This window comes from Lingula anatina, chromosome 2, assembly GCF_051362555.1.
Source record: "Lingula anatina isolate TDL-2025a chromosome 2, LinAna3.0, whole genome shotgun sequence".
Lineage (NCBI taxonomy): Eukaryota > Metazoa > Brachiopoda > Lingulata > Lingulida > Lingulidae > Lingula > Lingula anatina.
Genome location: NC_141768.1, coordinates 9613338 through 9640509, shown reverse-complemented (window position 1 = coordinate 9640509; position 27172 = coordinate 9613338). Strand labels below are relative to the sequence as shown.

General features: G+C 33.9%; 3 protein-coding genes across 3 annotated transcripts; 1 reads left to right on the top strand and 2 right to left on the bottom strand.

Moving 5' to 3' along the window:
• Window positions 1-1740: 1740 nt before the first annotated feature.
• Window positions 1741-7966, bottom strand: LOC106163308 (cytoplasmic dynein 2 light intermediate chain 1). The gene is made up of 14 exons (XM_087006417.1): window positions 7806-7966; window positions 7189-7238; window positions 6780-6838; window positions 6464-6498; window positions 5956-6025; window positions 5672-5760; window positions 4853-5039; window positions 4292-4360; window positions 3954-4031; window positions 3608-3687; window positions 3160-3276; window positions 2823-2874; window positions 2379-2471; window positions 1741-2190 (listed from the first exon to the last, which is right to left on the bottom strand). Exons 1-14 carry the CDS (start codon window positions 7814-7816, stop codon window positions 2104-2106), a joined length of 1077 nt encoding a protein of 358 aa, XP_086862543.1. The 5' UTR covers window positions 7817-7966; the 3' UTR covers window positions 1741-2103.
• Window positions 7967-8153: 187 nt separating this feature from the next.
• On the top strand, window positions 8154-10561 carry LOC106163321 (KIF-binding protein). The gene is made up of 2 exons (XM_013540878.2): window positions 8154-8372; window positions 8642-10561. Exons 1-2 carry the CDS (start codon window positions 8201-8203, stop codon window positions 10366-10368), a joined length of 1899 nt encoding a protein of 632 aa, XP_013396332.2. The 5' UTR covers window positions 8154-8200; the 3' UTR covers window positions 10369-10561.
• A 330-nt stretch (window positions 10562-10891) lies between these two features.
• LOC106163320 (leucine-rich repeat-containing protein 9) lies at window positions 10892-26666 on the bottom strand. Its single transcript, XM_013540877.2, has 36 exons — window positions 26496-26666; window positions 25920-26000; window positions 25341-25553; window positions 24909-25049; window positions 24632-24695; window positions 24348-24418; window positions 23862-24044; window positions 23410-23568; window positions 23090-23188; window positions 22768-22859; window positions 22365-22496; window positions 21760-21942; window positions 21371-21494; window positions 20937-21063; window positions 20614-20671; window positions 20200-20258; window positions 19328-19461; window positions 18920-19047; window positions 18485-18671; window positions 18046-18102; window positions 17601-17732; window positions 17136-17284; window positions 16757-16874; window positions 16328-16438; window positions 15660-15947; window positions 15293-15415; window positions 14787-14962; window positions 14396-14459; window positions 14027-14211; window positions 13813-13886; window positions 13308-13525; window positions 13017-13085; window positions 12686-12811; window positions 12245-12410; window positions 11776-11971; window positions 10892-11579 (listed from the first exon to the last, which is right to left on the bottom strand). The coding sequence occupies exons 2-36, from the start codon at window positions 25983-25985 to the stop codon at window positions 11549-11551; spliced, it is 4503 nt and encodes a 1500-aa protein (XP_013396331.2). The 5' UTR covers window positions 25986-26000; window positions 26496-26666; the 3' UTR covers window positions 10892-11548.
• Between the last annotated feature and the right edge of the window lie 506 nt (window positions 26667-27172).

The following is a 27172-nucleotide window of genomic DNA, read 5'->3' as shown; positions in this document are numbered from 1 at the left end:
TGTAGGTGACATTCGTCCCATATACCAAATAATTATAACATCACTTGGAACGAAGAACTTGTTAGAAAACAACAAAGACAGATCACAGAATGCTTAATGTACACGCAGTCGATTATGTGGGACCCCTGACTTCATTCCGAGAACTATCATTCCTGTCAAACTTTTTTGTACACGCAGTTTTTCATTTATTATTAATGGTTTGTCTTGTATAGAAGAGAGTTTTTTTATTTTATTTTCATTTATTTATTATTATCTTTTTACCTAGCAATTTTTTCAGTATTTACAATTCTGACAAATACTGTACTGTATTGTAGGCTTGATTGTATTTGTACATGTACATTGTACACTGTACTCTGCTTTATCATCTACAACAGCAATTTAGTGGCCCTTTCTTGAAATGGACTTTCACAAAAAGTACATATTGTATGATGGTCTTTTACCACTGTGCTGGTACACGTACAGTTTAGGCTATACTGGTGTCCCTGAATTGTGCAATACAGCACAATACACGAGACATATCATCAGGTCTGCAGCCATGTTGGTGTGTGACCCCTCTTGGCAATATTAACAGCAACGAAGAGCCACTTGTTAACATGGTGGACAACCGATGATAAACAAATCGTGCCAATTTGTTTAGTTGTATCAACAATATTAATTACATAGTAATACTGGTAAATGTCACTTTTATAACATCCTATTTTGTGTGGAACGAAGATCTAATAAGCGGTATATTAGATTTTAGTGTGGAATGACCGTTTCCCTAGTTTACTTGTGACTGAAAAAGTCTCTGTCTATACCAATGCAAAGATGGCACTGTGGGCAACATGCATATGCTGGTGCATCCCAGCTAGGTCTGGGGTAATTAAGCCCAGTGCATATGAAAGTTAATTACCCCCCCCCCCCCCCCCAAGAGGTTTGTCATTCAGTTAAGCTCATTGCACTTAGCGAGAGCCTCTGCAAATCTAGTTGGATCAATCCAACTAGTACGATGTCTCTCTGCATGCTCCCTTAGTCTCCCCCCTTGCATTTTTATAAATATGTATATTGGACATACATGTAGTGTCCATCATCACCATGATTCTTCCTAGAATTTTGATTTGTATAAACACAAGCAAAAGAAAACAGTACATTTTCTCAAACTCATATAACGTTACGTTACAATAGTTAAATTACCAAAATACACCTAGAGTTCAAAAACCAGCCTCCTGGGATCATTTTCATGATATTATGATGCTTTTTGTGTATTTTTCACAAAATGATGTTTTCTGAGCGAGAACCTGAAGCAAAGTTTTAATGTCGCTGCTTCTGTCAGTTGATGTTTATACTAGCATGTTCATTTTACAGCTTTGTTGCCTTGTTTTTAAATAATGTTGCAATGTTTTTCGCATTGGTGTCTGTATATTTGCCAACTTTGTTGCCTTTCTCTTTATATATTTGAAGAAAACAAAATACAAAGAATTCAAAAACAATTATTGGTTAATTGCCCCCAGCACATATGGCCTTTTAAACAGGATGGCTTGGTTTGGATCATTGTTAGCTGATAAAACCAACCCTTTATGGTATAAAGCTGAATTTTATTTAGTATCTTAAGGGTACTTTTCAGACAGATATATTTTTTATTTGTTTTTGGTGGCATCAAATAATAAATACAGCAGCACATGGTTAATATGACAAAGTTACTGTGTTGAATAAAAAGGCAAAAAATTGTTCCATAATTAACAAAAGTTGTGATATACAATCTATTTTTCTAGTATTTATTAATTAAAGAAGATGGGTTAATAAGAAAATGTTTCTTGGGCACTAGACTTCTTGCAAATCATTTAAAAAAGAAATTTTAAAAAATTAAATCTTCTGAAGGCTTAATCAAAAATATATATCAGTATATATACACATATAACATGCAAACAGAACATATACTTCTAAGAACGTCCCTATTACAGATCTAGTCAATGAATCTCCACTGATTGGCTGCAACTCCATCACTGCTGATAAAACTTTTAAAAAAATTCATCCTACACTGGTCCAATTTAAATGCTATCTTGAACTTATGTGGCATTTTTAATCTAATTCCTTCCATGATGTAGAGAATCGCACATTTATGGCTTAGTAAGCAATTCCTTCATTTAGCATGGCCTGCTGTTCAGCTTCTTTGGCTCTGCGTTCACATAATCTCCTGTATCTTTCCAACTCCTAGAAGAGGAACATTGTTAACTTACTGTTCATAAGAAACATTTTTTCAATTCAATAAGTACAGATGAACGATTTAAACATTACAAGTTCTAAGTGTGATGAAGAATCCATGACAATGAAATGAAAAATAATACGAAAAAATAATCAATAACATCATGTAGTTACTGTGTATAAAACATTTTCTTTACCTCATCTTTCTGTTTTCTCATTGAATCAATTGCTGGTTCTGCATACTGGACATCTTTTGCTGGATCTTCAACTGAAGTAGGGGTGTTTAGATTCTGGAAAATACACAGTTAAATATATCAAGAATTTATAACGTATGACTGATTTCATTACAGATGCAGTGTTTAAAACAATAAATGGTTAACAGTACTTACAAAAGATTCTGAAGGAAATGCATAGTGTTCACAATGTTTATTTCAATCCAAAAGCACTTTTTACAGCAAAAATTTAAAATGATTCTAGATAGGTACAGAATTTTACACCCATAACGTAGTTAATCAAATAATAACAAGAAAACTCAACTAATATTTAAGTTGTCACAATATGCTATTTCAGTGATAAAAATTATTTTTATTCATGCTTGACATCATCTTATTTTAATTATTATTCCAAAGCACTGTACTCACCTCTTGTGGAAACATGCTACAAAAAGCCCTCTTCCAAAGATCTAAAGGAGTTCTGAATAAAATAATGATAAAGAAAAATGACATTAATTCATAATTTCTAATCTCTTTAAGAAGAGAGTTACAACAGGTTTAAATTTAATATTCTCGAAAGTAATTTCCTTTCATTATGCACTGCAAAATGTACAAATCAAAAGCAATCCTACAGTGAAAAATCTGATTCACACCTACCCAATATGAAGCAATGTTATGGGAGTAAGCAATCACAACATCAACAATGGTCCCCCTATGTTTGTATGGTCACTTTGTATGTAAATTGCAGTTTGTGTGAGTGACTTACTTTGCACTCCCTACTCCTAGTTCATCATCAGAGAGGGGTGGACTACCAATCTGACTCACAGCATCCAGACCAGCTGGTATCAAGAGAGGCTTGTTTTGATCCACTTGGACTGTTTTACTAAATGATATCCATGGTTAAGTTACATTTGGCCACCTTTTCTAATGATATCCATTTAATTGTTAAATTTATTATTAATCACTTTCATCTATTTTATATCATCAATCAACAACATTTATATTGTATTTGGTATATGGCTTTGCTACAGATTCATGTAACTTCAATTTGAAGAATTGTAGAATTTATAAACTCAAAGTTGGAAAATGGTCAGGAAGCCAATCTTATCTTCAACAAAATCAATTTTAAAACTTTTTAAAAAGAAATACTCATCACGATGATTATCCCATATACACATTCCAATAAATTAAATGTTACCTAAAAACAAACTCACCTCATATTTGTGCCAAATACATAATGGCTTATTAAAGCTCTAGTTCTCTGAATCAAAGTCTCTTGTTTGCTGCTGAAAAACTGTAAAGATATGTCTCGTATTAATTGCAATAAAATTAATGCACAGCAGTAAGGATATCAATTCAAGTTAGACATGCTACATGTAATTTATTATATCACTGTCACTACTATTTGTTAATTACAGTGTATTTTATTGCCACACAGTAAAAATAAAGAAATAAAAACAAGCAGTGACAAATACTAGTGCACACTGTACTTCTTTCAAAACATTTTAATTAATAGTCTTTTCCAGGGCAAAATTTCACCACAATTTTAACATAACTTACTATTAATGTTGCTCCATAAGAATGTGCTACAAATCTTAATGTTTTGCAAATTGTTTTCCTTTTTTCTGGCTCAAACTCCTGAAAAACATCATGCAGGTTTTTAAATTTTGAATTGAAGGGAAAAATGAAACTATGCAGTGGTGTCATATTTTGAGTTTTTCCAGTTTGTGATACAATCTTATTTTCATCACTGAGTTTGTATTTTTGCAGTATTTTTAAGCACAAGAGTTACAAACTCTTTCCTAGCTTTGAAATATTTGAAATGTGTACATCAGGACCCATAATTCAAATATCTTATGACATCCAGTAGCAGTTTGAGCATCTCAGATTCTACTCACTTGAAATAGGTCGTATTTACTTCCAATAATTGCCAAAGGTATGGGGAATGGATCTAGTAATTCTTTATCCTGTAAAATGAACCAAATAATTTGCAGTGACAATCAGACATTTTAAGCATATACATGTACAATAATCATGAAGAAACATATGCCTTACAGACACTATTTTCTCTAGGGCAATGTACTGCAAGCATATTCATTGGGAAATTATTAAAAATAACTTATAATGCATATAATAGTATCAGTTGATATCATCTTAGTTGTCACTTTCAGTCAAATGCCAAACAAACCATGTCATTTGAATAGTATTATGACTTAGCTTGGTTTAAGAACCAACTAGGAAAATTCAGAATGAGCAATCATAAGAACGGACAACATTTTAAACTGAACAGTTCATCTGTATAATTTTAAGCCTGGTGTACCCTGGCTATACCCCAAATCCATACATTACTATAGGATAATACTGCTATAAACAAACTTCCCAAACAGGAGGATATTGTTTTTAATAATAAAAATGGCTCACAAAGTACTGGTAAAATTTAAGGCTCTCTGCCTACTTACCGGGTGGTCCTCTCCGACTCTCTCCCATGCAGCTTGTTCCATTTTCTGTGCCAGTTCTGGGTTTTTGTTTTTTAGTTCATTCATTGCAACCTTCACTTTACTCTGAGCTTCATTTAAGAGACATTCTAAGGTTGCCCATAGCTCATTAGGTTGAGACAAATCTAGGACCATAACCAATGCTGTGTTCCTAAGTAAAAACAAGTTTTTTTTTAATCCCATCGATAAGCTGATCAGCTAATATTCCCTGTGAAATTCTGTTAGAACAAACAGCATAAATCATGAATGAAAAGATCCAAGACTTTAAAACCAATTGTTTAAAGGGATAATAACTCTTCGTATGAGGTCTATATTTCACAATAAAAACATTGTGAATAACTCATAGAAATATTATGTATTCTGTTTTACGACAAAAACAGCAGTTATAACTATTATTCTTATATCTAAGCTTGTCTTCAGACCACGTGACCTCCATTGATGGCTATACTCTGTTATAATCTCTTAAGAGATTTTAACAAAAAACCAAACTTTTTAGAAAAAAAACCAGGGCTAACTTTGAATGTAAAAATGGATTCATTAACCATTGGTAAGTATGGGAAAATTGTTGTTCACTCCAGGAAAATTCATTTTTTGGCCAAAACGAATAGTTATTATCCCTTTAATTGATGGAATTTTCAATTTTTTTATAAAATGAAATAAATGTAATTCAAACAGATATGTAATGTTGAGCAATTAGTATCATGATTCAAGCAAACTTGCTTAGATGAAATTTAAAAAAACTATATCACTTCCTTAATAAAGATTCTAATTCGCACAACTTACTTAAGGGTATCAGCACTGAGTGGAATAGCCATCAACTTAGAGAGCCAGGTTCCTCCCCCTAGTTCATATATGTGGGCCACATCCTTGGCCTTTCAAAAAAGAATACGTAAGCATTTAATCACAAGTACTTGTGACTTTTTAGGAAAACAACTGAGAATATCAAAATGTTAATCATATCACAATCTTAAAAATAACATAATTCATGCATAGAATAACATAAATGCACAGTATCAAAATGTGTGTTGGTGCATACATCGTAAAAGTGCTAATGACTAATTACCTACCAGATTAGATGCTCTTGCACGTCTTCCATATGTATACTCCAATGCAGTTGTGGGTTTAGGTGTCTCATCCCTATGAAAATAATGGGTATGGTTACATTCATGTGAGCTTCAATCTCAACAGTCATGTTTATACCATTATTTTGAGATTACACAGTACAAAAATATAATTACATAGCTTTAGTTTAAGTTGGGAAGTATTTAAATCTTTGAAGCCAAATACTCCCATTTTCAATATATCGGTACTTCAACAGAATATTTTAAAAATCCTTTAGAAGAAATCAAAATCCTTATTATATCCAGAAACGATCTTGAATTATAGCATCTTTTCATGGATAATTAAGTTTTGTGTTTTAAACAAGGTCTAATCAAAATTTTAAAATGGCATGCCTTTAAATGAAACCATTCAATTGCGAAATTATTCTTTATTAAAAGGTGTCCTCTACACCTTTCAAAATTATTCAACTTTCAGAAAATAAAACAAAGAAAAAATTAATTATTATTATATTACCTGTCTAAAAATCGAAGAATGATAGAGGTCTTGCCCTTCAAAGAAAAAAATACATCTATATCTAAACTGGCAATAAAAAAAATAGATGGTGAACTTGCAAATGTTATATATTGTACATTTATTGCAGCATGAGAAATTAATCCAAACTGTTATGAAATATATGGATTAATCAAACATTATCATTTAAGGGTAACTGTGACAACAAAAACATCATACTGAATTAGGTTTTATAGATAAGCTTAATTTTTCTGGATAAAATAGGATTTTTTTTTTTCAATTTTTTAAATACTTCTGTTGTCAAATATATCAAACTTACAGAGTTCTTGCTCCCAATGACAAAAACTGCAGCCTCATCTTTTGGTTGCCTTTCATCTTCTGCAAAAGGAATTTCCCTCTGTTAGTTAAATTCACTTTTATACATAACTTTTAAAAGTCCTGTCTGTATCAATAAGAGGCTATCAGCCAATAATTGAAATAATTAAATAATTGATCCTAAGCCAAAATAAAGCATCACATATCTATAGGATGCAATGATAAAAAAGTCATTAATCACAACCTCAAATATGTGAATTAAAATGCAATTTATAATTCTACAGGTAACAAGGTCTTAATCAGTTAATAGCACATTATGAGTAAATAACAAATTTTAAAAGCAAAGGATAGGTTATCAATGAAAGTCTTAGGATAAATCTAAAAGGAAAAAGTATAAAATTTCTCATAATTACTTTCGATGCCATTTGCCTGATCTACTACCAGGTCCCATATACTCTTCTCTCTGAAACAACAAAGTATGTTCTTCTTTGGCCCTGTTCACAACCAAAGAGAACTGCAGATCAAAAATGGCTGACCCACTTGAAAGCTTGCGGCGTAATCTCCTCAGGGAATCTATTTATATTATTTAGGGGATCAAGCCGCAAGCTTTCAAGTAGGACGGTCATATTTGATCCACAGATCTGTTAGTCCATGAACCAACTGGTTGTAAAAGCCACCTTTAATCACATGCAATGTTTTACAACAGTGAACAAACTTTCTGTTCCATGCAGTCAAACTTTCTTGTCAAAAGTTTCTTTAAAAAACACTTAATTTCAAATGCTAAAGGAAGAGAAGATGCCTTAGGCTCAGATGCACGAATGAAGTCCCACTGCACATGATTAGAGATATTTTGTACTCTATCTCAAGATTTCCAACATCATCAATTTTAGACATTTTAAGTACCGGTACTGTACGTCTAAGTTGAGCGAGGTCCAAGAACTTAAATGTCAACATTCTGGGGGGGTAGAAAAAAAAGCTGCCAAAAACATGCAGTGAGATAATGTAAATTAGTAAAATAAATAATAATTACCCTTTTGACATTTTCGTGTACTGTATGCAGTACGTCTTGTAAGCTCAGGCACTCATAACTCGCCAGTTAGTCGACTTGATTCAAATGCCGTCTGCTTCACCTTGTACGTTGTCAACGAAGCAAGCACCTGCGGTATTCACAGCTCCGCACTGAAAATTTACATCTCAATCTTTGGTTTAAACATCTGATATCCCAATGCAAAGGAAAAAATGGGGATATTCCGAAATTAATATAACGCTTTGTACAAAATGACACAGCTTATTGCAACATAAGATGCCTTTGGTTATTGGATGTATTTTATTATTTTCAAGTTAAAATTCACTGATCTGATCACTGGATAATCCTGTATCAAATATCACATATTGGTACGTCATGTTAACATTCCCAGTATCATCATGGCGAACGTTGAACAGTACTTGCTGGATGAGGGTTATGAGAAATTTAAAGAAGCGTACAGGCTTAGTGATATTGAGTCTAAGAATGACCCTGAAGAAGAGCCTTACAGATCAAAGTATAAGTCCAGAGAAATATTGAAGCAACTGCATGAAAAGATATCCGATTTAAGTGGTAGGTTGATTTTGCCGGTAACAATGAGGAGACTGAGAAAAGAGAATAATTAATGCAACTGTACCAGTACATGCATGTGTAGCCACAAGCAAAAATTGAAATCACAGCATTTTTGGATAGGTGAAAAAGAGAAATCCTAGTATCAACGTTTTTTTAAAATATTATTTTGTTAAAATTCGAAAATAACCAAACAAAATCTTATTATAAAGTGTTAAAGATTTTAAATTATAAGTGTTCACATTTTATCATATTGTGCCATCGTTTTGCAGATGAAAATGACTCTAAGGAAGACGAAGAGAAAAACAAAATCCGACTTGGTCTTCTTGAGTATCTGATTGGTGTCAATTACCTGGATACTGAAGAAATGGCATCTGGAGAAGAGCACATTAAGAAATGCATGGATCTCCTAGAGAGCCACAAACTGGACATTAAAGCATGTAACCTAGTACAGAATGCCTACAACCAGTTGGGTATCTTATGGACAACTCGCCGGCAACCAGACACAGCACTGTCATACCTCCAGAGATCAGAGGATTTATACAAACAGTTTAAGCAAGAGGTTGGAAATGCCCCATGGAAACTAAGTGAATTGTTTCAGCCTGAGAGAACCAAGGATGTTGAAAAGCTTGACAAGGAGAGAGAGGCAAACTTTGAAAGTACTTACACTCACACCTTGTACTATTTGGCTCAAGTATATGCCAAGGTCGACCAGACAGAGAAGGCTGCTGTATATTGTCATGACACACTGCGTCGCCAACTGGACACTGACCAGTTTGACCCCTTAGATTGGATGCTGAATGCTGCAACTTTGTCCCAATACTACATCACACAAGGGGAATTCTGCTATGCTCGACACTGTCTAGCCAGTGCAAACTTTATGTTAAATGAAGTGATGTCAACTCCTCCTGAAGATGAAGCAGAGAGAGAGAAGATGGACAAGGCAAAGGCAGACCTGGAAAGATGCTGGTCTAAGTACTGCCTTGCCCTCATGGAGCTTTCAAGAGAGAGACTGATGGATGAGGTCGGAGACATGGATGAAGAGCTTCGCAGGACACGAGTAGAAGAGGAGACAAAAGAGGAGACAGTTGGCAAGGATGAAGGGGAGGATATGAGGGGTAAAAAAGAAGGTAACAATGTAGGGACCGGGGATCATAATCAAGATCAGGCAGATGGTGCCACAAATCTTATTGGAAACGATATTGGAAATAAGGACAAGACTAAAATAGATTTGAAATTTAACTTAGAAGTAACAAAATATGAGGAACTAGTAACAGACCAGTACTTGTTGACATTCAGTGATGTCAGAGAAGTTTTCCTTAAAGCTCAAAGCTGGTTGAATTCTGCTAAAGAACTCTATTCTCTAGATGATTGGTGTTCTGATTATGTGGAGATCATCCAGGATCAGAGTAAGTTGTTCAAGGTGCTGGCTTTCTTTGAACCAGATTTTGAAAGGCAGTGCAAAATGCATAAACGGCGCATAGATATGCTGTCAGACGTACTTAAAGAACTTAACCCGCAGTTTTACCTGCTTGTCTGTCGCCAGCTAATGTATGAGCTCGCAGAAACCTACAGCACAATGCTGGACCTAAAGCTAGCCATCATAGAGGCCAGTGGAGATCCACCAACCCAGCATGCTGTCAAAAAAGTGAACCAGTTGATCAGACAGAGTTTGGAGAAATACAATGCTTACATCGATTCCCTCAGGGACCCCAAGAAACAGTTGCCAGATAAATTTGCTGAAGATGATGTGCGCCCAGCCTTGATTGCCAAGTTTTGTACTGGAAGGCTGTATTCTAAATTGATTGATCCAGACCCTGTTGAAAGGCTAAGAAATATGAGTTCGAGTTTGGAATGTTACAAGTTTATAGTTGATTACTGTAAAAGGAATCCTGAAGCAGTAGAGAAGGTGAAAAGTGAGCATGGTCTCTGTGTTGAAATGGCAACATTACTGCCTGCAAAGATGGAACGCTTAAGGGAATCCACTGCAGAACTATAAACCTTGTATATCAATATACTTTGCCAAATAGATTTGCACTGGAATGTATATATTTCTTTGTTGTGACCAATGCATGCTATGTGATGTTGGCATCCTGTCAGTAATGTAACAGCCTGAAGACTGAAAAACTACATGTTGAGGAGATTGTCATAATTGTGTTTCTGTTATACATCGTTTCCATTTGTCCTATTTTCAGAAGATGTTGCTGTTTGTAGCATTTTAAGGAAAGTTGTAAACAATCGAACATTGGAACAGTATCTTTTATTCATGAATGTTAGAAGTTAGAATCTAGTGAATAAATAAAATCAAAAAACAACATAGCATTCTTTCCCTTTTTAGCTTATGCATTTTAAAATATTAAAATATTTCATTTTCTTAACCTGCAAATACTATTTAAAATCAAATGAAAATAATGTAAAAATAACATATTTGAAAATTATGTTATAAATTTACAGCAATACTGGATAACTATTTTTACTCTTTTTTTTTTTTTCTCAACTGGAAAATGTAAAATACTGAATAGTACAGTACAATGTTTATTTTTTACATAAATGGCATCTGTTACGATGATTTTCATTGAGCAACCATACAAAGGTGTGTACTTATGTTACACGTACATAAAAGAATGTTCATTATGCAAATTATATACAAATTCTTGAATGACAGGCTGGCTGTCTGAAGACTGGACGGAAGTACTTGTGTAAAAATAGTACAAATATAAGATTTTCACTAAAAATGGTGCTTTACAATAGTTACATAACACAAAAAATGTCATCATGGACAAAAATATAACGGGCATACCCTGCCTCAACTACTGTATTACAGTAAAAGTTATATATACATTTCTGCCTGATTCAGAATTACTAACATCATCATTTATTTCACAATTTTAGAAACTCTTACATAACAGTCACTAATTAACATACATTTTACATAATATTCAATCATCATGAAAAAAAGATTCGGTTTAATACCACATCCTCAAATTGATATATTTGATTGGTAGTTAAACTACAACAACCCAAGGACCTTTTTTTGGTTGACCTTAAAAAGATCAGATCTGGAGATAAGAAATCACCAATAAAGCAATTTTGCTTTGACTTTTAAATTGGTTCAACTAATATTGCTTTATCATGCCATTTGCCACACTCTGTCACCTATCAAAGGAACTTTCATTATGCTACAACCTTCTGTTGCTTTTACTCATCAATCTGAAATGAAATAATGAAAGAGTATGTGATAACTCTGTGACTACTCAGGAATGCCAGTTGCAAAAATATTAAAGTAAATGCAAATGGAAACTCCCTTAAAATTTCCTAAACAATCTAAAAACATCAAACCCAAATTTTGACAACAAAGTACATTTACCATGCTATCCCAAATTTTGACAACAACAAGTACATTTACCGTGCTAAGCTTTCCCCATGGCTCATGTAATCCTGCTGTCCATACTGATATCCAAATGTCCCCCCATTCCTGGGCTGACCGGAGGTGGTGGACTGAGTGGAACCCATTGGATATGTAGAACTCGCTGTTCTTGAAGCTAAACTGATGGCAGATGGTGCTGTGGTAACTGGATTCTGTTGATTATTACGTCTTCGTACTACAATGTAATAATAGCAGGGGTTACTTTTGTACTGCAAGTTTTGCTATGCTGTTGAGCTTTTCATGTAAGTAATCTATCACAATTATTATAATGAAGAGGGTGATTTTATTTAATGACCAGATCTTTTGACATTTAGTTTTTAGAATCTTTTGCCAAATTCACGGTTATTTTGTAAATGTAAGGGTATGGGTTACTTATTTTGTATACAAATGATATATGCCATAAGACCAACCATGATCATGCTGACAGATAACACAGGACAAGGTTCACCTCTAGAATCATATGCAATAGGTTCATCTGAGTACTGTATTGTTCCACTCCAAGATGACCGGTCTGGAGAGGCAAGCTGGACATTGGTCACTTTGACAGGGATGCTGGTCTTATACTGACCAATGCCTGGAAGTGTTGCTTCTATTGTTGTGGTAATCTGTGGAGGCTGGTTAAAGATGGTGTTTGAATTAGTATAATAGTACTAAACTAGTATGCAAACAAATTGTCTCAAGAAGGTTGTTGGATACATTTGAAAGAAAAATATGGATTGCAGAAACAAAAAATAATTTAAAAATAATACAAATATTAACAGACATTAACTATTAAAATATTACTATAAGACAATGTATTTTCTAGAAAAAAAGGAACACGTTACAATAGGAAAATGCTTATCTATATCAGCAATTATTTAATATCCTGGCAAAAAAACTGACTAAATACCTGTTGGTCCATGAAGTAGAGTTCTGCTTTTGCTCTTTCTTCATCACTGACTGGAATACCATCTATGATCATCAAGTTGGGCATCCTGAAAACCAACATTGGTCTGTGGATCAGCCGCCGTGCAACCTAGAATAAAAGAAATTGGATTAATCATTAATTTAATAAATCCAAATGTAGATTACTGATCAGTATTTGAAATGGTTATTGCCTTGTTAGTTTAAGGCCAAAATATATGTGGAACTTTGTTATCACAATTATAATTAGGTTTGCTATCTCTTTACTGAAATATATTAATTTAAACACAAAACCTTCCATCATGCACTTTACTTACGGCATTACTGACAACTGATAATTCAATCAAGTTTGGTAGACACTCCATCTTTTCCAACTCTGAGATATCCTGAAATCAGCAAATATTACAAATTTTTCATGGTTATTACTTAAATTATGTATTCATAGCAATCATTAGTACTGGCATAACCAATAAAATATAATAAAATTTAAAAAATCCATTCAAAACACAGAATACCACACAAAAATCAAGTTCATGGCATATCCATGTGAAAAACAATACGATTACAGTAAAATCTAGACAATGATAAGTTTGAAATGTCCCACTCACTTGTATCCTGTTCATGCCCAGGTAGAGTCTTTGTAAGTTCTCCAGCACTGTCAGCCCATCTAACTCCTTTACTCTGTTTTCCTCCATGTGAAGCTCCTGAAGGTTCCACTGATTCATGAAGGAGATCTCTGTGATGGACTTGATCTTGTTACGGTCCAGGACGAGTTCTCTCAGATCCTGCAGCCCTTCAAGACCTTCCACCTTGGTTATTTCATTGCCTGGGAGAAAATTGTATACTTAAAGTCAATAATGGTTATATTTTATAATATTCCACAACATTCATTCATTTCCTCTGTGAAGATTTGAATAAGATTTTAAAATACTTGAATAAAGGTTTTGGTTTCACTTGTAAGTGAAATTACTTCTTCTAAATTCTTTTACATAAAGTGTAAAAGAAGAAACCCATAAAACACCATAAGGTTAAAAAAAGTAACATTTGTCTGTAAAATATGATTACAGCATAATATTTAAATCATGCATTCCACAAGTACTGTTCTCTTCTCACCCTGTAGAAACAATGCTTTCAACCCTGTCAGCCTGCTCACTTGTAGATCCATCATGCTCTTGATACCATTATACCTGAACAGATATGTGCAAACATATGTTTATTATCTCTTTGAAAAAAAATCTATTAAACAGAAATACTATCAAAACAAAGAATGCAGTTCTAAAAATCTTGAATCTTACTCAATAGCCTGCCTTCTTCAGTGAAAACTTACCCAAGATGCAGAACCTCTAAATTCTCCAGTATTGGCGTGTATGACTCAGGGTTGTACAGGTCTTGACTGGGGGCTGTGTTGTCCACACTGGAGTTTATAGTTGCTGCCACACGAGACTTGATAGAAGCCTGAGGTTTTGGACGTGGAACAATACATTCCACGTGGTTGTGGTTGAGACACAGCACCTGATTTAATGACACGAAAAAAAAAAAACAGAACTTATTGCAAACTGTATTTTGAGTTAGGTACAAAAATTATACTATACTACTATAAACTGTACTACTTTTTCTTCCATTTAATCTCTGTTAGTGAATGATTAGTATTTATCTTGTGAGTGAGTGCTTGTAACTACTGTCATAATACTCTTACCCTCAGGTTCACCAGGTATATCAATCCACTGAATGAAGATAGGTTATTATGCTCCAAATTAACACTGAAATGAAAGGACATTAGAAATTACTTTTATTATACAACTTTATCATCAAGGCCTTCTTATAACTTTATTTGAAACTGAACTCTAATAAGCCATTTTCAATTTAATGATAGTTTTTATGATAGTTTATAAAATTTCTGCAGAAAAAATAAGAGAGAACAGGTCTGACAGACATTGTTATATTGCTCCTCTTCATCATGATCAGCAAGCATAGAAGAACGCACATGCAAACAGACATCTAAGAAGTTTCTTTTGTAAACAATTAAAATTATTTCAGATTGTCAGTCCATCCCATACAATTCATCCTACATTTCAACAGTTACAAACCTCCTCAAGTTGTGGAAATACTGCCCATTGCCAAGATCTACTGTCCTCACAGAAGCATTGGGAAAGTCCAATTCTCTCACTTCATTGAAGTTACTGTGTCCAACTTTTTCTGCCACAAAGTCCAGTGTAAGTCTACCTCCATATAAATCCTTGGCCTGGGATGCTTCTGAAGCTTCCTGGTCAGAAGAAAATCAATAATAAGGAAAATGTACAGTGAAAATTTCTATCTATGGCAAACATATAACATTTTAAAGGTATTCTAATACTATGTATCATCTAAGAAAAGGGATTAGTTCAGATATCTGGTGGCCATGCTTTGTTTGAACTGGAAGGTAGGATATAGTTAAGGTCCTTATTCACAGCTGAAATTTATGCTGAAAATGTTTTTCATCAGTAGAAAAAGACAAGAAATAAATTAAATTTGTTCATTTTATAATGTTTACATTATGTTATGTCATATCATAACCACATCATATTACATATTGACAGTTTTTTAGGTCACTTACAATAGCCAATCCATCCAAGGCTTTCAGTGGCTTCAGGTGGTAGATCACAAACAACCTGTAGTTATCAGTTTCGCTCACCACAGGGTTTCCATACATCTCCAGGATCAAAAAATTTGAAAGATTCTGAAAAGGAAAAAGATTATGGATTTCAAACATGGATACAACTTAAGCCATGACATGAAGCAATGCCATGCACCTTTTAGTGCATTTTCAACTTTACGGAGTTTTACAAACAAATTATATATACTCAGTCACTTGTACTTAACACAGTTTTTAACTGAAGACAATTGATCACAAAAAAAGTCTCCCCATTACTCTCGTAGTCATTCAGCCTTATAAACAGATAATGAGATACCTGATCACTCACCTTCAAATAAAATATATCCCTGATGTTACCAATGAGGTTGTTGCCCACATAGAGCTCCATCAGACCAGTAATCCTCTGCACACCAACCAGAGACCCCAGCCTGTTGTTCTCCACTGAGAGGTGCACCAGCTCATTCATCTTATCCAAGCCTACATTGTCCAGCGTGGTGATATAGTTGTGCCCTAGCAACAGTTTCTGAAGCTTGGTAAGCTTGGCAAGTCCTTCGATTTTTGTGAGACAGTTGTTTTCCAGGCATAGTTCTTCAAGGTTGGTGCAGCTGTCCAACCCCTGTAATCAGAAATATGAGACTCATTGTGATAACTACGTATTGACCACATGTGACAAACCAATTTACTACTGTTTACCAGAACTCCCTGCAGTGTTGGTCTTATTTCAAACCATCAATCTCCAACATATTCTTAAATGTGTCATGGCAATGAAGAGGCTATTAACATACTTACATCCATAATTCCAAACCCAGAGTGTAAAACCCTGTACAGGTAAGGCACTACCAACTAACTAAAGTTATTGGACTTCTGCACTGGTGTTATACCAAATTAATTCATCCTATGTGCCTTCATTCTTAGTTTTTATCTACCATTCTACGTCCAACTTGACCACTGTCCTTTTTTTTTTATTTGAACCCCTTGATGTCCAATGCCACTCACCTCAATCCTGGTCAGGTCATTATCATTGAATGAAGCCCACTTGAGGTTCTCCAGTCTCTTCAGGTTGGACAGTTTACTGATGTGCTGACCGTCCAGATTCAAAGATGTCACCTTGAAAAGAAAGAAAGAAGGAACAGAATCAGGACCAGCATTTTTATATGATACCAGGAGAATGTCGACTTTTAAAATGATTTAAATCAAATTTTAATGTGTCCAAATTTTGACATATTTCACTTTTTATTTAATTTCAGAATGGGCTTAAACTGCAATTTGTGTGGATCATTTAATAAACAAACAATGGGGGGGTTCTTAATCATATCATATTCTGTTAAAGCAACATCATCAATGTAATCCACCTCTTTTCCACTTTCAGCAACATATTATTCTATCAAAATGTTAAGAAATGTTATATATATATTCATCATTTACCTTAGCATACCACTCATTGTCCTGCTCCCCAAGTCTGTCAGGCTTGAAGCGGCTGAACTGGCTTAGCACCAGAGAACACGGGGACAGGTTCAGGCTCCTGGGGCGCACTGTGTCAGTTCTAAACGAGCAGGGACAGGTTAGAATATATTTTTGTGCCAGTGTAATTTACTTCACAACATTCACAGCTATTGACTGTCCATGGTTCACTGTCTATAATGAAGTCACCTCTTGTTAACATTTTTACATGTTGAGCATATCATTCCTAAAATGGCATTATGTTGTCTGAATTTTGTTTTGGCTAAAATCATTGTAAATCTTTTACATTACAGTAAATGTCAAGTTAATTCTTATCTTTTAGTTTTACTTAAACAGTTCTTACCTGGAATGTGTCAGCAAAGACACCTGTGATATTCTGGAACCTGCTGCCATTCTCAAAGCTGCTGTGGCTTCAGATTCTGTCACAGGAATACCATCTAGTACAGTCAGGGCCTTTAACCGGCCTATAGCCCTCAGTCTGAGACCATCAGGCTGAAGTTGATAGTTGGAATTATCAGGAGAAATAATGCTTTATCAAGACACTAACAATGCATATTATGGTAAAACAAAATAGGGATTTGCAATTAACATACATTTTACCAAAATAAGTCATTATGACTCCTATGTTCAAATGAATATGATGACCAAATGAAAAAAATCTTACCAGTTAACCCCACACATGTACCCTTAAATATATTACTTATAAATAGAGACTCACCAATTAAAATTATCATGTCTTAAGTACGACCCAATTTTATTCAAATGGTTACAATAAATATTCACTGAATATATATAAACCAGTTCCCACCTTTTGCCACTGATTATGCCTAATGTCCAGCTGAGCCAGACTTGGACAGTGTTTCCTTATTATGGCCAGCTCTTCTCTGGTACTGAACAGATGATTCCAGCTTAGGTCCAAGAATTTCAATTTGCTCATGTTCTACAAATAAATAAAGATTTGCAATATATGTATACAGGTTACCATTAACTCTATAAATAAGATGTGATAAACACAACAATGATGAAACAAAACTGCAAATGTGTAAAGAATTTCTATACAAATGAAAACCATATTATAATTGCTTTATTTAAAAAATCAACTGAAACACAGTATTGATGAAGAAAATACATTCGAAATTAACACACTAAAATGCAGTAATCTTGTACATATTTAAGAACTTGACATTGTTTGTTTCAAAAAGTTATTTACTATTAAACTGAGCTAAAGACATTTTGGACCATTAACCATTTACCTTCATTCCCTCCAATGTAGCAATCTTGTTGAAGCTGGCATCAACATATTCAAGAGGCTAGGGAAATAAAGATGTTTTGGAAGAGTTAATATCAAACACATTATTATCTCTAGGCAGCAAGAAATAAGAAGTGAGGTAGTAGTTTTCAAGAACTGTGTGTGGGCTTTGGAAAAATGTGAATACTAAATACATAAAAGTTTTAACCTTCCCTATTCTGACAAAAATGTTACTGTATGGCCAAATGGCTACTGTAATATCCAATGGTCATTCATAACCTCAAATGACTACATACACACCCTAACATTGTAATTCTGGTCTCACATGACCAATTGGTCAGCTCACTAACACGGCCATAACGACATGTACTCAGGCAGTAACACTTTATATGAGTCAAACTTCATGCATCACAAAAAAATATATATATATCCAGAATACTCACAAGATGAGCAATGTCGTCAAGTTTGGTGAGCTCGTTGAAGGACACAATGAGTTTCTTTAAGTTTGGCACATTGTTCAGATTGCGAAGGCGGTTCAGGCCATTGCCATGGAGATTAAGCTCTGTCACATTGATAAGATTATCACAGTTGGCAACTTTCAGCACCAGTTCATCAGTTATTGTTATGAACCTAGAAGTTGAATCAAACTTTTTAAAAATCTTCTGTAAAATGATCAATAGGAGGAAGGGAAAATATATCCAAAACACTTAATAGCTAATTTGTGTGCCAATTTTGATTTTCTTAATTTCATCATAAATATCTTCCAAAATTATGATACATACCATGAAAGATAAAATTCCCATGATAAACAGATTTATTAAAACCCATGTTAATATGAGACTTTTAGGTTTATCATATCATTGCACACAACATTTTACCTTGGTCTTGGTTTAATGATTGGTTCCATCATGAGCACATCTGCATCCACATTAGAATCCCCAGCTTCTGTGGCTTTGCTTCCTAATTCTCCAACATCTACACAGGCAAATGGATGTGTGGGCTTCACCTGAGAGTGAAGATAAAAAAATTAAAGGACACATAAAAGGCATATTGAAATCATTTTGCCATAAATAAGGTCTCTGATAATTTTACTTAACAATGTTTATATGTTTCCTTTAAAAAAATCTGTACCACATACATTTGTTGAGAAACACTTATTGATCATTTACCAATTAATTGCATTTACTTCTGCTGCAAAGATAGACAATTTTATTTCGTATTCACAAGTATCTCTACAAAAACAAATTGCCCTTGAAACTTTTTCATCCAATATTTTGCTCTCTTACCCTTGTGATATATTCAAAGTCAATCACGTATTCTGGCACCACTAGTTCATGGTCAAATATAAACCATTCACACTGCCTGGTACTGCATTCACAAGCCTGTCCATGGAGTGCTTCTGACTTAGGAGTGCCTTTGCCTGCATGAAATATTACAAATGCAATTTTGTTTTGACCAACACCCCATTTCCATAGATTTTTAGATCGATCTATCCCTGTGGGGAGTCTCACTAGATTACTGTCAGCTTGGCTGGCTTAAGCGTCTGTCCCGCCTACTAAAAGCTGTAAGGGGGTAATTAACTATGGTGCCCGGCTGACTGCAATTTAGCGTGAACCCCCAGGGAGTTAGGTCGATCTAAAACTTAATCTGGGAAAGCACCCCAAGATTAATGTAAATACTCTGTAAAACTGTGAATGTCAAGTTAATTCTTAACTGTTAATTTTACTAAGAGAGATTCAACTGGCTATTTGGAATGTGTTCAGCAAAGACACTTTTTTCTATTTAGCATTTAGAATTAACAAGGATATTGAGAAAATGCTTCATATTCTTTATCATTTTCTAAAAATCATTAAGTTTAACATGCATCCACTAGTGACTTTGTGCAATGTAATTCAATATGCTAAGCACTCCAATCTTTCAATCAACAGAACATGAATAACAGGTCATTACATTTGCATAGCGAACAATATGTTAAAAAATCAAAATCTAATAGAAATAGAAACGTTCACCCGTCTGTCAAGAAACAAAAAAATTTCAGTGTTAATGCAAATACTCATACGCTTTCCCTTATTCTCAATCTTTCACTGCTGAAGCCTTTAATGGCATTTCTGATATCTACACTACACAAGTTATGCACTTTTTGTTTCACCTCCATTACCTGAAATTTTCCTGGGTTTGAAAACGGAATCAACTTTGGGATAATGGCCTCTTTGGATCCTGTTGTAACAGAAAACAAAGCTCTGAGGTAAATCAATTCAACAGAGAACAGCAGTTGTATAAACACATAATATCACAGATTCATCACATTATTTATCAATACTTTAATTAAACAATATGCCTTTAGGAGGCTTGATATCTGGTTTTTCTGACATAATCCTTATTTTGACATTTTTTAAAACTGATTCAACCATGTACTTATAAACATATACTACAGCATACAACGAAAAGAATATTATCAAAATTTGTATCACAGTCTTACTACTAACTAACACCCAATATTCTGCTTGCTAAATCAATACAGGAATGGCACAAAACTGAGCATAGCCATAAAACTGAGTAGTCTTAGCCTTACTTAGTATCCAGAGCCTGGGAGTTCCTGCCTAAATATACTTTGCACACCACAACATGTCCTGAATAAGATTAAGGAGTTTTTAGCTAAAGGAAATATTACTTTAGACAGGCATTAAATTTATATAAAAATAATCCTTAAATTCTTTATAAGTATATGCAGGTTACCATTAACTTTAAAATGTCAAGTTTTAAAATACTTTAATCCAGGTATTAGAATATGTCCTAGCATGACAAATTATAATCTGATTATACATTAGAAATACATTGGATGAAATGGAACAAATAGGATGGAATGCAATGTCAAATCCTTTTGTAAATGCGTACCATGTCTGAATGGACATGGTTCCTTATATGGCTTGGACCTAGCTGCTTTCTTCAGGTGGTCAATTCTTAACCTGTCTGCAAGGCTCAAACTGTTGGTCAGGGGTACAGCTGCATCTTTACCAAGTTGCTGAACAGATAATAGAATAAAAGACAATATTGTTATAAAATTGTTCATTTCTGTTTTATACCTTAGCTCATTGCATTAAGTTTAAGTAAATGAAGCAATGTTAAAACTCTTATGCAAAAAAAAAAAAAAAAAAAAAAAAAAAACTTGTCTTGATTGGAATACTGAGTGTCACATACTTTTTAAGACATATCTTCATACCATAAATTACAAAATGCCAACAAAACACACTAAGAACACAATCCTTACTCTATTTATATCAAACATTATATTCATCAAAACCATTTGTATTTAGTAATTTGCTATTCACCCTATAAGTATCAGAATCCAAGAAGCCTTCCTCCAGCACTCTGGCAGGCTCACTGGTTCCTCCTGGAAGCTCAGGGTCCCACACCCAGAACAAGTACTCAATCAGCTTCTTGTGGGAGCCACTCCTTCAAGAGGAACAATAAAATCATTACTTAAATTACTTAATACAAACATATATGAAAGACTCCACTTTCTTTCTCATCATCTTTAGAATAAGTGCTGGCAGCTCAAATTATCTTCTAAGAACTAAAATACATATATATATGCCCAATGTCTTTATCGTCATCTATACTATGCAAAAAAAGTATATGCTGTAGTAAATGATAAAACATACTTGGTCTTGAAATAAAAAATCACAAAAACAATCAACAAACTTTACAGAGCAGTTACCTTGTAGAAGGAAGATAACTGTCATCATCATCTAACAAGGTGCTCAGTTTGTCATCAAACCGTGTCCTGAGTATTCTGTTGTGTACCCTGGTAATCCTGTGTATCATGATGCCCTGAATGCCAAACTCCCTGTAGTCTACTGCACAAAACCTGGACAGGATCAGATCATGGCAAGAGGTGAACCTGAAGAAAAAATACCTGATGCCATAATAAAAGTGGCAAAGACATGGCACTTCATATCAAACTTCCAAGGCAATTTCTTTAACTCTCATTTTGTCTAAATCTCAGACAATGAAATATGATCCTGCAAAAACTGAACTTCACATTTTATACTTAAACCTTATAATCATGCTGGTAAATGTAATATGACATAATACACTGGTGTACAATGAAACCATTACTTAGGCAATGAATTGATTAACTAATAAAATACACCTGTCAAGTAGGATTTCAGAAAACAATGACCCTACATAAGGTATAAAACATGCTACCAAAAATATGTTAACTTGGAGCTCTTAATTCAAATATCCTCTACTACTTTAAACTTCCAACTTGTAATACAAAAACATAATCTATCTTTGCCAATCACTCACCAATATACTTACCAAACATCAGTTGGTTTCCCATCTTCATATCGGACATTTCCACCTGTTTCCAGCTCAGTAATCAACCTGGTCACCTCCGTGTCTCCTGCTTGACGCGTTTTTGTGATAGCTTCATTGTAGTGGAAATCAATCCTACAAACAAAAGTTGTTCTATCATTATAATCATAATCTTTGTGATTTCCTTCTTAATTATGACTTTTTCAGCATACTGACTTTATGTTTTGACTATGAGTAACTGTTGTGATTATCTTGCTTTTCTATCTTATCTGGTTTCAGCATGACATAGACAAAACCATGCCATGAATGCTATTCCATCTTTCATCAAAATAACAAATACCTCCCTTTTGATATAAGTGATTATATGAGTGTATTTTTTATATAAAGAAATTGTCTTCAGACTCACTCATCACATTTTTCCTCCCAGTGGTTCATTCTGTGTCTTAAGGTTTCTTGCTTGTGGTCTAATTTGGCACTTATAGTTTGTTCCATTTCAACCTTTGTTGTCAAAAAAATTAAATGTATATTATAAGTCACTCAAATCATTCACAAATAATCTATTTTCAATTACGCAAGTTCAGTCAAACATCATGTGTTTTTTAAACTAAATGATGTCCTGAAATAAAGTTGGACATTCTCATCCACTTCTTTCTAACAACATTAAATATATACTGACAAGGGCAACTTAAAATCTGAGAAAGTAGGTCACATATTTCAATATGAAATACCTCCATTGCTCTGGCATCTTTATCACTTTCTGTCCCACTTTCATGGCCATCTTCAATGTGGCCTGACCTTTGCTTCATGTCTACCAGCTCACGATCAATCTGAAGCAAACAGATATATTAAAACTTAACAGGTTGACCTCAAGTACTATGTAATGTATTCAGGTGTCAGCAAAATGGTTTTTAAGCATATAATACCAGACAAAATTTATATAGTCAACAATAATCACTAATCCTTTAAAACTCATTTCTCACTGCATTAAAAAGTTATGATTATTTGTATTTATTTTAAAGTGTTCACAAATACAAGAAGTCATATTCACCTCTTTGATGCTAAACCACAAAGCTTTGATCCGTTCATGTGGATGTTTATAATACACTTCATCCCGGGTTTTCTTAAGTGTCAGTAGCTGATCTGCCTGCTTCCTTCTTACTGTCTTCATTCTCATGGTGTAATACATCTTCTTCTTTGTCACTGTTCCCTATTGTACCAAATAATTATAATCTCAAGGTAACAACACCACTGTCTCTTTGGAATTGAATGAATATCATGTTTAAGTACATTCCAGCATGCCAAACAGTATTGTATAACAAATGTGATAAGTATAAAACATTTGTGGTACAGTTTAAATCAAAATATATATCTTGTAATAAAATTAGTGTTACAAAAAACCATGGCCATTTCATTAATGGACAAACGTCAACAAAAAGAAAATAAAGGCACAAAAACTAAGCTTAAATACTAAACATTCTTTTTAAAACCACTCAAAATTACCTCTGCTGCTGCCTTAAGCTGCTTACTGGACACATCATAGGTGTCCAATCTCAGTAACCCTGGCAGGTGATATAACACATGGGTGGAGTAGTTACACAGCAAGGCCACTGGACAGGGGGCAAAGTTTGGGTCTTTGAGACCCAGGTGTGTTAATTTAGGAAGGCGAACAAGGGACGTGATATCCTGGAAAGATAACAAGCAATTTATGGCAAAGTTACTGACATGATACTTGGATTTAATTAAAGTATAACAGATGAATACCATAACATCTTGGATTAATCTATTCACAAAGACCAACAGTCACACTACTTGCCATAGTGGTCACAACTGTAACTTCAGCTGAGAGTGTGAAAACTGTGTAAGCAATAAATATCCAGTGTAATCAAAAGTAAAACTTCCTTCATACTTAAAACTTATCATAAGATGTCATTCTTAATTCAAATATCCACATCAAAATCCTTTAACTTTGATATAAATGGTACCTACTTTAAAGGAATACAGCTTGTTTCCTGAGAGATTGAGGTTCTCCAGATTCACAAGATTATCTAAGGAATGACCTATAGAATAGATAGGAGTAGATAACATACATTCACCATTTACATTATGTTACACTATTGAAATAAATGTCACTTCATATGTAGGACCTCTCATCTGATGGATGGCATTCAAAGAAATGCCTTATCAAACCAACTAACATGTAGTTACAAGATTTTAGGAAGTACACTGAATAGTATTTTATTTTAAAATCAAATTATATGCAGAAACATTACCTAGTTTTTGAATTTGGTTTTCTGCCAGGTTGACTTCTATTAGTTTCTTCAGATTTGTCAAACCCTGGAAATAAAAACAACACATCAAAAATATTGCCTTACAATTTGAACTTTCCTTTTGTTTCTTTTATCTACTTGTACTGCAACTGCACCATGACCATCACAGCTTCTGTTACTTAAACTGTAAAACTGTTCATACAATGAGATTACAATCAAATAAAACCATAAATATGGAAAGTATACACATAGAATTCCAATATGATTATACACCCCTTACATCTATGTTCTTTATGTTGTTGCCATTCAGCCAAATAACCTCCAATTGTGTAAGACGATCAAGATTTTCAATCTTCTCTATTTGATTGGCATATAAATAGAGTTTTTGCAACTGCTTCATGTCGCCCAAACCCTCTATTTTCTGTAACAAAAAAATAAAAACAATATGAACAAATAATAGCATGAGAAATTAATATGAACGGCAATTTTTTACCATAAAATAACATGTGATAGACAAACTAATTCAATTTGTTTTTCATGGCAGAAATTTGTATGTACTCATATCACTTTCACAAAACATTAGTTCACATTTAGCAAATTTGTTCCATAAGAAATACCAAAATTTTTCAAGGTTAGAAAATGGTCTGAGAAAAGAGTAAGCTACAAATGAAACACTGTAACAAAAACTATATTATCTGACGATTAACTTTACCTTTAGCTCACATTCAGCAATCCACAGTTCCTTTAGCTTTGTGAGACGCATGACCCCATCAATCCTCTGTATTGACTGCCCAATAATACATAAACACTGCAAATTGGGAAAATTATGCATCCCAATGATTCTGGGATATCCTGAGAAAAACATCTCAATAAGCTGTACTGATGGTCCCTCTTGTGCTGCATTATTGATGCCATTGTTTGTACACTGTATAAAAGACAGATATTGAATTAGTAGAGTGAAGACATTACATCTGTTCCATACAAGTTTATGCAATAATTATGCCATGTGCATTTATCAAGCTGAACATCACCAACCTATATCTTCTATGTTTATTTCTATGATATTGACAGCTTACTGAATATGAAAATATCTAAAAACAATACACTTGTACAAGGTACAGATATACTGAACTATTATGAATTGCTGCCATAATTTTTTCTTTATTTCTTTTAATTTAACATGACATTCTTTTACATGCTCATACACACACACAAACACACACACAAACACAGAGATGAATATCTGTGTGTAAATCTGAGCCTGACTTGATGAAATGTCTCCACTTCTTACCAATTCAAGAAACAACTCTCTGTCTTCCTCCTCTCTGGTCTTGGTTTTCTTTGTTGTTTCAGACATATTTCAGTCTTCTCTCTTGAAAAATTTAAAATAAATTAATATGTTATAGTATGAAATATATATTCTTAACTTTCAATCAAGCCATACAGTTAACATTGACTTGTAAAATTTGCCAACAGTATATTCCTTACCAATATCATGGCTTGTTCACAGACTTAAAGAGGCAGAGAGTGTAAAATTTCTTGCCTACATATGAAAGCTTCACACTACAGCATATGCTGAAAGATGCTGAAGCTGTTGAGTGATTTTGTTTACATTTGGATGGGAAATACCGTAAAAGTGGAAATCCATACACACCAAAATTATACAGCAGCAAACATTACATTCCAAGTAAGTCCTGTGTGTTAGAGTCTGAGTTTAATTTTTGTAGAGTACAACTTTTAATGCAGTGTAAATATAACACTGGTAGCACTGACAGTGACATACTAAAAAGTTGCAGCAAAACCCAAAACATTAATACGATATAAGACCATGTCTGCACTAAACGTGTCAGGATAAAATGATACTCACAAATATGTTTCCACTTATTCACTTGGCTCCTACCACCCATTTTCATGTCGAACGCCTCACTCAAACGCTTGCTAAGCTATTAAAATCACAGTGTTACTACCTTGAAATTCCCTCAGATAGAATCCGCCATATTGAAGCTAATGCTGGGTATGTGATTGGCCGAATCAGAGCACATGACCGTTTCTAAGCATGAAAGGCTAATACCGTTTCGATTATTCATATTTTATTTCCAAGTTGCAGCAGAAACGATTTACCTTATTTATATCTTTATCTAAATATGATTCATCCTTAATTTGAGCTGCTATGATATGAGCATATTGCTACTGCTGTGAAGATTAGTAAACACCTGTGTATGCGCCATCTGACGGCGTGTTCGACCATTATTATGTTACTTTTTTTTTATAGATTACTAATGCTCACCATACCACTGACATAATTTAATATTGAAATTTATGCTTTTATTAAGATCTTTTATATTTCACATTCAATCATTTTCCTTGTGGATTGGTAGCTGCTTTTTTTTTTTCTTTTTCTCTATATTTTTTCTTTATTTTATTTTATTTTATTTTATTTTATTTTATTTTATTTATTTATTTATTTTTTTTTTTCTTTCTTTCCTAAAAAGTCGTTAGCCATAATAAATGATATAAAAATTTCGCAACAGAAATTGTGGTACA